This window comes from Anarhichas minor, unplaced genomic scaffold, assembly GCF_050575085.1.
Source record: "Anarhichas minor isolate MPS153535 unplaced genomic scaffold, ASM5057508v1 ptg000062l, whole genome shotgun sequence".
In the NCBI taxonomy this organism is placed as follows: Eukaryota; Metazoa; Chordata; class Actinopteri; order Perciformes; family Anarhichadidae; genus Anarhichas; species Anarhichas minor.
Window position 1 is genome coordinate 7,066,518 of NW_027466508.1, and position 10,947 is coordinate 7,077,464.

General features: G+C 39.6%; 1 protein-coding gene across 1 annotated transcript; it reads left to right on the plus strand.

Moving 5' to 3' along the window:
• The first annotated feature begins 2,523 nt into the window (after positions 1-2,523).
• On the plus strand, positions 2,524-8,542 carry rs1a (retinoschisin 1a). Its single transcript, XM_076077995.1, has 6 exons — positions 2,524-2,856; positions 3,258-3,283; positions 3,705-3,831; positions 5,923-6,064; positions 7,610-7,805; positions 8,390-8,542. Exons 1-6 carry the CDS (start codon positions 2,805-2,807, stop codon positions 8,540-8,542), a joined length of 696 nt encoding a protein of 231 aa, XP_075934110.1. The 5' UTR covers positions 2,524-2,804.
• The last annotated feature ends 2,405 nt before the right edge of the window (positions 8,543-10,947 follow it).

Here is a 10,947-nt window from a genome sequence, read left to right on the forward strand (position 1 = left end):
TGTGTACGTTTCTGGTGCTTTTATTGTGGAGGATGAGACGGAAGAAGAAAAAGTAAAAGAGGTTCTGGCGAAGTGTGTGAGGAGTGAATAAACTGTTCAAATGCTTTGTTGGGCCAATGGGAAGCTGCACATAAGTAACGCAATGCACAACATTACGGACTAGTCAGGAGGTTTAAGATATCCGCAACTATTTTTTAGAGTTGTGAAAGCACAACCTGCTTTATGTCCAATTTTACTCTAATGGGGACCACACTTTACTAAATGAACATCATTCTGTATTGAAGACTTTAAACTAGCAATTGAGACCATAAACTGATGTTTATTGAGGTAATAAATCAAGTCATAATCCGCATCATTTTCTCATGAGACTTCTATACAACCAGATGGCCATTAGAAAGTTTAGTCAACAAACCTACTTGGTTGGTTAAGAAATGATCATGAGCTGCTTGGTTAAAATATTCTGCAGTTGTACGTTTTGAATGCAGAGCTGACATTTAGCTTACTGGATCTGAACTGAAGGTGAAAGTTCATCTTCATCTGAATAAACTGCGAGCTAAAAATGCAACCAAGGAGAACAGTATTTCAGCATGTTCCATAAATAAGGTATTTGCATTCAAAGCCCATCCCTAAGTTTCCCTACAGCTTGTTAAATTGAACAACCGATTTGTCATTAACAATCTTCCATAAATGATCACCTGTAACTTACCGCTTGTGGAGAGTATTCAATGTAATTGTACCGACATGAGCATGCAATACTTGCATAGAAGGCAACAGATTAAAAAATAAAAATTCTTTAATGATAAAAGTTAGTAAAATATCAACATTTTCCAACTCTTCATGCAGCAGCTCTCGTATGAATCCTCTGTTGTACGAGTGTGACAGCAGCACTGATCTCCCGCAGAGTGATCACTTTTAGTCTGTTGGTTTTGGACAGCCGGGAAGCCTCTGAGCTCACCAGTCTGAGCAGGACTGGTTTGGGGAAACTGAGCCGACTGGCCAAGAAGTCTGGAGTCCTCATCCCAGCCGGACTGGCCTGCAGAAGAGATGAAAGTTTCAGGTGGGATGCACTTATCTCTTGTCATGATCTTACTTACTGCAACCTGCATAGTCCACTTGGAAAGACATGATTTCTTTTTTTTTTTTACCTTCTGTAATATTTAAAATCATCCCACGAAACACAAGAATGTTGTGCCAATTTTTAAGCACCACACGTCCATGCAAGTCACCGCGCGTGCTGCAGTTCTTACCTCTTTATGAGCTCTGTAGATGAGACCCGAGTGACCTCGATTCCGTTTCTTTGTTTGTGGAGGAATCCTGCGCGGGGTTCGGACACGAGCCTTCATTTTGCCTCCTCAGCCTTAACACTTGCAAAAAGAAATCAACTGATGAGATTTACAGCAGCTTTTTCAAAAAGCCATCAGGAATGAGGGCATGACAGCAGAGAGTGTGTGAGGAGTGAAAAGGATGTTTTGATGAACACAAATTGAAGACAGCTTTGCTTAATTAGGCTTGATTACGTTCACCTGGCAGGCTGTGAAACCCTCAGTGAGAGTTGAGACGTCTTTACCTGAGGATAGAAAAGTCTTTTTAATATAAGATAGTATTGTTTACAACTTTTGAATGCGCTGTGTGGTCTTATTGTTGAGATGATATGTGATTGCATCTTGTAAATACATTTATTTTGTTATTCTGAAGGGAAAAAACTCCACATTTAGGCTTTTCCCTCATTGCATCACAATTCTTATGACCAGAGAAATAAACTCATAGAGAGGCCAAATTGTTCATTTATGTTTGAATTTTTTGGCGGCTTTTCTCTCATTTCACAGTATAATTAGAAACGTTCAGCTGTAAGTTTGTATATTTACTCGAGTTAAGTTGGGATGTTGAATTATTTGCAGATTTTGTTCTTAGGTCAACTTTTTTGTTTGTTTTAATGGTGACTAATATTCATTTGACTATCCAATAATTCAATTATTTTCTTTTTTCTTTTTCAACAGTAATGATTTTCATAATGAGTTAAGAAATAATCTGATAACAATATCAGCTGATATGATCTGTTTTTACATAAACAAATAACATAAACAAGCATTTTGGAATTTTTTTAAATTTGGCAATATGTGTTCTGAGTGGGACTCTTACAGTTGAAAAATGAACTTGTCAGTGTTTCTAAATTATCTCAAACATTCTGGAGCAGAACTTTCTTGTTACTATACACAGTATTGGCCAACATATAACAATATATAAGTGAAAGCTAATATCAGCTGCCTTATCAGTTGGGCTCTAATTTTATCATTATTTTTAAATACATTTAAATTATATACATTTAATAATGTACAATTCTTGTACTTTCTTTCTTTCTTAAATATTATAATTAATGTGATAATGCAAATGCATTACATACAAGTCGACCTTCTGGTCAATTATATGGATCACAAGGCCCAGCATAAGCCATCACCACCCTCCAGCACACACACACACACACACACACACACACACACTCTCTCTCACGCACACGCACACGCACACGCACACACAACCCAAATCTGTCACATTGACCTCACTGGCTTTTGTTTTTTCCTGCAGGATTTTTGACTTGACATCTGTGTCTGTGCAGTAATTTCCAGAATGTATGGTGGTCGTTTACGGTGGTGGCTGAACAGCTGTAGGAGGGGCTTTGTCAGATAAGGCATTAGGTAAGGCCATTAGTGTCCTGTGGATTATTGTAATCCAGCCTCTCTATCACTGCTGGTGGCTCGGCTGCTCAGTCTACAGTCGGTGTCCTCTGGTTCGGAACAGGTTGGAAGATGGCTCTCTACGTGCATAATTTCCTGCTGGCCCTGCTTCTGGGAGCTAACGGTACGACTTCATTCTTTTTCACCTTGTGCTGCTATTGAGTTGTGAACCCATGAACTGTGTGTTTTAGAATTGTAACATCAGAAATCTTTGAAGGAGTTAAATCACCTCAAACTGGACAATATGCTGAAGAAAACCTCTGAAACTCAGGTGTCAAAGGACAAACTACTTCCTAACTGAGAATTTGAAAAATATATCAGATTTCCTCAATAATCCTGTAGATTATCATGCAGGTTTTCCTTGGTGACACTATGCTTGATTCTCTGTGTCTGTGTTGTGTTTATTTGCCTATTGTTAATGTGGTTAAATTGACAGACTGATGCACAGATTTTGTTTGCTAGAGTGGGTGACTACTGTGTCCTAACAGTCTTTTTTTTCTTCTTTCTGTCCATCTGCCTGAACAGTGTTCATCAGCATTCATGCTCAGGAGGTACGAAAAAAACTCAGATTAATGTCAGAGATGACTGAACACGTAGAGAGTGTTAAAATCAGCAGTGTTTGCAAAATATGTAGCTCAGAGTTGTTGTTTTTTAAACACTTTTAGATCGGCCACACCAGAGACATCTCAATTTGAAATGTAGCAACCTCTCTACAGTTGACTTTGGTCAATTGATTTTTTTTTTTTTTTAAATCACTGGAAATCTACTGAGATGACACATTATAAGGTTCAGTCTCTTTGCTGTATCATTGTCTTTTCACTCATCCATTAAAATGATTATTTTTACATTCTTTTTTGCAAACCAGCTGTATTATAAGATAGTGGTATTTATTATGCAAATATTTTTTGGCATTTCTGATGACACTACTCTGGATTGCATCTATTAAATTTTGTTTCTGTGTGTTTGTGCAAGGCGGAAGTGTCTGAGACGTGGACCAGCAGGTCTTGCAAATGTGATTGTGAAGGGAGTGAGTCCCCGACTGAGTTTTCCTCCATCGGGACCGGCTCTTCCATGGTGCGAGGGGTGGACTGCATGCCAGGTAAGAACCATCTATACCGTGCTCTCTCTGAAGAAACACTGTTTCTTTTTGTGCCAGTAGCCTGTGACTGTCGTAGAAATATACCCGTTCATTTTGTTTTCACCATTCCTGATGAATTTCACATCACATGTGCACTTTACTGCACACCGAGCACAAATTTTCTAATTTCTAATGAGGCCACTCTTTGATCTACTAATTAAGTGACTTTTGTTGATTAGATGATGAAATTGAATCATTAAACTAATAATAGTACTTCTAACAAGGACTTAATTGTGATGTCAGTGTTTGATTCAGATAATGAACTCACAAAGCCGACGGAGAGAGTGGACGAGGACGAGAATCATACGCTGTACATCTGACTTTTTATCCTGCTGGAAATCTAGTGAACAATACAATAGGTCTGCAACTGACGATTTTCTTTCATTTCTGTGAATCCGACGAATATTTTAGTTTGGGTTATGAAATCCAAAGAAAGTAAATTTACCAGGATATAAATAGTTAAACTGCACATATTCAAATTAAGCAAATAATAGACTATCAATGCAGCTGCTGGTTAAAGTCCTGTAGATCAAGTAATCAATAATCCATGAATCATCTACAATGCAGATGGATGGAGAGATGTAATGTGTGCGATAGAGACAGAGAGTAGGAGAATCTCCATATGTGCATGTGTGCATGCACGAGTGCATTAGACTCCAGATTTGACACCACAGGGGTGGGCATGCTCCGCTGGACATCATTAGAGAAGATGATGAAAATGTGGTCTACATCAAAATACACACAATATTTGGCAGATTGTTTTTTTCATTCGTTCTTGAGCTTGGAAACAGCCGTTGACAAAATGATCCATATAGCTGTTCACATCATATTTATCATCAGATGGAAATCTGAGGTTTAACTTTCCACCAAATCTCTGTGAAATCTGCAAACTTGTTTTTGAGATCTCCCGCGAAGCAAAAAAACAAACACAAACAGAAAGCCCCGACGGCATCCTCATAAGGCCTGAGATATAAAGATCAGACTTGAATCATGTCAGGCTCGATGAGAAGAGAAAGGCAGAGCTGATGTGCAGTGAACGTGTTTCCCTCAGTTCGCCAATGTGTGTCAACTGAGCCACAATTCACATGGCAACCGGGGACGGAGAGGAGAAAGAAGTACGGTAGATCTCAGATCGTGATGATCAGATTACGGTGCTCATAGGAGACTCTGCCGATCGCACAATCACAGAATTACCACGACGTGGACCCGGTGATGATAAATGATGAGTGAGACAGACTTTTCCTGCACGGCCTCCGACTTTATTCCAACTCAATCCATCGTGCCGCACCACTCGGTTTTCCCATTAATTCAGGCATCAGAATATGTTTTATTCCACTCTTGAAATACATTAGGGCCGACTATGGAGTCACCCGCATTACTGTTATGTAAACACTTATCTCCTGACTCACACAGGCGCTGCTGCTGCTGCTGCTGCTGCTGTATGCGTTGTAATACTGGGGATTAGATAGGATGTGACCCTGTGCCAGATAGGCTTAAGCCAGTAGTAAACAAAAGCGCAGCAGGTTTCTGCTCCATGTATCACACAGCTGATATTATTTCTGAAACTTTAGGGAGAAAAAAACTCACTCATGTGCAGCTCCCTCATCTCTCCCATTCATGCGTTTATAATGTGTATTTACTAAGTCAACAAAGGACTTGCTCTGGTGTGTTTTTGGAAGTGATACGGCAGATTGACAGATCAAAACATGGGAGCAACACGGCGCTAAAGCTGTCGAGGGTAGAACATGACCATCTGTCCACCTGCCGCCCTAATGGACATCGCTGATCTTTCACTGTGGAGAATTAAATTGCAGGCTTTTAGGATGGGATATGGGTCACACTGGGTCTGCTAACGACGGGGGCTCTGGAAGCGGGAGGGTGTGAGGATGGGAGTGGGCAGGGGTGAGGATGGAGGGATGGAGAAATAAGCACCTAGAGAGGCTTATAGTGATGATCATTTGCTGCTCACATCTCCGTGTTTTACTGCTTAGCTGTTACTTGAGATTAAAGTAAGACCTCTGTTTTATAACTTTGTCTCTGATCCTCCTGCAGAGTGTCCGTACCACAAGCCTCTGGGCTTCGAGGCCGGATTGGTGAGTCCAGACCAGATCACCTGCTCCAACCAAGACCAGTACACCGGCTGGTTCTCCTCGTGGCTCCCGAGCAAGGCCCGGCTCAACACTCAGGGCTTCGGGTGGGTACACGCCAAAGTGTAAACCTTTCTTTCCACAAAAAAATGTCCTATTTTCAAATCGTAAACAAAAAGTGCACGGTTATATAGCTGCATGTATTTTTAATCTCCATCAGTGAATGCTGAGATTGCCAAAAGCTATATTTGTTTGAATTTGAACTCACAAAAATATTTTTGGCAGAGATGGTCGACTGTTCTAACCCTAATAAACAAATGTCGGGCACTAGCCATCTGTTAGGAACAGTGTCAGAAAAAATGCAGTCAAAGAGAGAGAGATTAAAACCCGTCTCTCATGATGTAAAATCAAAGGTTGACATGCCAATATGCTCTCGCTTAAAAACATTAAGATACAAATAAGGTGGGCAGTGCAAGAATATATATGCTCAATAAACTGCTGACTCTGAGGAGCTGTTATGCGAAGTGTTGAAGGCTTTCTGTTTTTCCCCTTGAATATTTAAGGTTCTATTGATAACATTTATATATATATATATATATATATATGACACATTAATCAAAAATAATATATGCTCAGATTTTAGAAAGTGGGCGAATAAGATTATCGCTTTTCCTAAAAAAAAGTATTATGATTGTAAATTATTCATTTTAGAAATACTGACGGGTCCAAAATGTTTGTTTATCTCTGTGAAAGATATCTGAGGTTTGGTGGCAGCTCCTAACAAGGCTCGTGAGCCAATCGTATAAGGACCTATCACCAGGTATCTCTGTGTCGTCAGCGATCAAGAGACTTACTAGATGCCAGTCAGTGTGGGAAAAACACATAAATGGCTGATTTTGATGTTAAGAGTCCGGCTCCACTTACCGACAATGGTGTCTGACTGCTCTCCATCAGGCTACAGAATATGTGAATATTTACCATGGCAACAAGTGATAAGAACACGTTAGCGCATATTAGCTATTTTAATAATCCCTGGAAACCAAGTGTTTGCTGACCTCCTCCAGTGGTTCTTCTGCTTGGCTTCTCACCTGCCTGGAGCGGTGTACAGGTGTACTTCAAGACCCCATGACATCACTATTGGGCGTGGTTACAGGTGTAACCGAGTACTTTTCAACCAGAGAAGGCAGCAAAACACAGGTGTTTGTTTTAGCCTGGTGTTAAGTTGCTCTTTAAGAAAAGAAATGCACGAAGAGAAACTTTAACTCTGTATATTTTTGTACAAAAGGGGGGAATAAATAGATAATAATGGTAAGAATGAAAGCCTCCACAAAATACAAATAAAAAGAGTGAATATCAGAAATATATACATACGCACATGTACGACAATACTTCCATCACACTGTCATGACTTACTGGGACACCTGAATGGGAGCCGTAGTTAATGTTATCAGTAACACCTGTGCTTTCTCTATGCCAAGTCAAAATGTCTGCTGGGAGAAAGGGAATCTAACCAGCTCTAGTTATGCACCCTTACACACATCTATGTTACCTGCTTTAAGAGAATATCAGCAAGTCAAACTGAACCATGTGTGCATGTGTTGTAAAGCAGCCAAACCGCTGCATTACGTCCAGTGTTTGTGTTTCTCCTCCAGCTGTGCCTGGCTGTCTAAGTTCCAGGACAGCAATCAGTGGGTGCAGATTGACCTGAGGGAGGTGATGGTGGTGTCGGGGATCCTCACTCAGGGCCGCTGTGACGCTGAGGAGTGGATCACCAAGTACAGCGTTCAGTACCGCACCGACGAAAAACTCAACTGGATCTATTACAAAGACCAAACTGGAAACAACAGGGTCAGTTGAACCCGTCAAAAAACTGTGGAGTATATGTGGCACAAACAAAATGTGAAGCTTGACATGTCGGTCACCACTGACCTGAAATCTAATGGAAATCTGTTATCATCTCGTTAATGATGGCTTGAACAGTTACGAAATGAATATATTGCTATTATAATAGATTTTTCAAATGTTGAACATGTTTTAAATATGTTTTACTGAACAACAATCAGAAAAATAGTTAAAGTCATTAATCAAGCATAAAAGGCCAAACATTTGCTGGTTCCAGCTTCTTTTTTATTTACATTATTGTGAATAAAAACTCGTTTGGTTTTGGCCTGTTGCTCTGACAAAACAAGCAATTTGAATATGTGATTTCTTCATTATTTTCTGATGGGTTATAGATTTAATAAGTCATTGATGAATCAATAAATATTTGCTGCAGCCTTACATTATAATCATTATTGAAATTATGAATAGTAACTGTAGTAACTTTAATGTAAAAAGCACTGTATTTAGTCTGTATTAGTGTCTGTCTAAATGAAACCATCCTGACCTTTCTCTCCTCTCTCTCTCTCTCTCTCTCTCTCTCTCTCTCTCAGGTGTTTTATGGAAATTCTGACCGCTCCTCGTCCGTGCAGAACCTGCTGCGGCCGCCCATCGTCACGCGCTACATCCGCATCCTCCCCCTCGGATGGCACACACGCATCGCTCTGCGCATGGAGCTGTTGCTCTGCATGAGCAAATGCAACTGAAACTCTCCTCCCCACCAAGGCTTTCCCCCCAAAATCTTCATCTATTACTAAATCGCCCCATCGTCCGATTGTGTGGTCTGTTATTATATCCACAGATTTGTCCCCCTCCAGCTACATGTATAAAACCACAAAGTGAAGATACACACAAAACTGTTTTGTACTGATGTGATCTAATTTAAATGTTTGTTCGATGTGCTCAATGAGCTTTCATTCACTCCTCTCTCCATTGTCTGTGTTCAATTAGTCTCATACATGAGGGCTTTTATTTGGTGAGTTCTCAATAGATTGTTCCAATGGATTTTGCAATGAAATGGCATAAATTCAAAGCAATAATTATGCATGGAGAGGGAGAGGCGCCGTTGCCATGGAGGTTGTATCCAACGGTGTGAGACAAGCTCTTCCAAAACATTTGTGTCCTCCTGTGAAATGTTGTCTGCTTCTCCTGATATTTAACAATAAACAGGGACCTCTCCTCCTTCTTTCCCCTGAAGGATGAGGCTTGTGATAGTCTACATGTTTCTTACTGTCAACAAATCCCACAAAAAGACCAAAACCAACAATGAGTTCATCCTAACAACAAGTATTGGTTGTGTAACCAAAGCCATATCTATTATTTTTCACATTTATTTTTATTATTCCCCAAAGCTATTAGAAACACATCGATGAGCCACATTGTTGCATATATGCGACATGTGCCTTCATAACAAAGAACATGGGCACTGTAGTTTGTTTTGAGTCAATAACATACACCGTCCTGCTGCTCTAATCACTCAATGGTTCAATATGTATTACATGTGTAGTAATCCACAGCTGAAAATAGTCCCCAGCAAATGCACCGGTCACTCCTGTTTGACTAAAGTTTTCTAAAAACGATACAGTGCCCAGCTGTTTTTGGAAATCTATGATTGTGACCCCATCTTTGGTTTGACCGAATGGTCTCACGTCTGAGTGCCACCGACCAAATAAAGAAGCAAGAAAGTCTTGAGAAAAGGACTAACACGTTCATTTTGGTCCATTAATGGGATTTGTTGACAATAAGAAAAATGTGGAATAATGCCAGACTTTTTCTTTACATATGACTGTGATTTCACTTCCTTTCTTCTCTTACCTGTTTGTAAAAACTCACATTTTTACAGACATCACTCTTCAGTGCTATATAAAGGTCGAGGGATGGAACATTCACTACTGTTCTGATGTGGGTTTTGTATTGTGGTTAACTCCTGATTTCTGTCTGTAACATTTCAATTCGGTTTCTCATGATACGTTGGGAATACACTGCAGCGTCTTATTTACTCTGAAGATGTGTTCTTTAGTGTATCTTCAAACCATTTCCCTGATTAAATTAATACTAATCAATACTCTGTTCTCATGATGTGTCTGTCTGTGCGACAAAACAAACATTATGAGCAGTTCAAAAATGTACAGTTGGCTTTTATTATGAGACCCTATCATTTTTAAAGTAGAATGGTCAGTATAGATGCACTCTATTATTTCTATTTACACCCTGTAAGAAGTGGGAAACAGCGTAATGAAAAAAAAAGAAAAAAAAGAACTGATGTTTTAGGAAACACATTCATATTAGTGAACAGAAATTCTTCTCATCTCGGTTGTCAGCGTATGTGACTTGGGGGGGTTGAAGCCTCTATTTCCATCTGAAGTGTTGAGTCAGTAAGCTAATATAAGGCTTCGGGTCACTGGCAAGGCAAGCTTTGTCATCACTCTGTCCCGTTAATGAAATAGACAAACCCACGCCAGCAGTCATTTACAATCATTAGCGATCAAGATTCTCAATAATACACAACACCGGGCAGTTTTTCCTGCCCTGAGTCATGTTCAAGGACAAATTGGAAATACAAAAAAAAATGTATTGCAGTGATTTGTATGTGATATTCCATGTGGACACTCTAATCACAGTCTCCTAATGGAAATCCTTCTCTGCGCTATATTTGGCTCCAATTGAACTAGCCACTGATTTGGCCAGTACAATCTGCATCAGTCTGAGTCTCTTTCTGAATGTTATTGCTTTCAATCAGCCATGTAGTCAATTGGTTCATTCCTTTTTTTTTTTTGCTTGTGTATTTTCATCCATTCGACCGTTTAGAAACAAAACATTAAAATCCTCCAAAATTCTCTCTTTAGTCCACAGATGTTTTGAAATTGTGCACAAATCTTCTTTCCTTTGTTCCCTCCTTCTGTGATACATATAAAAGGTTTTCTTCTTCACTTTAAGACCACAGAGGAAGAGGAAGGAACAAAGGATGAAGGTAAGAATAAAAGGAACACAATGCAGTATATTTTTTTGCCTAGGCCACTAATAGTGTTTTGTTCTGTATATTCTTTCATCATCCACAGGTCAGTACAAGTAAATGCTTTAATGAATAACCTAGCGGAGTAAAATCATCCCT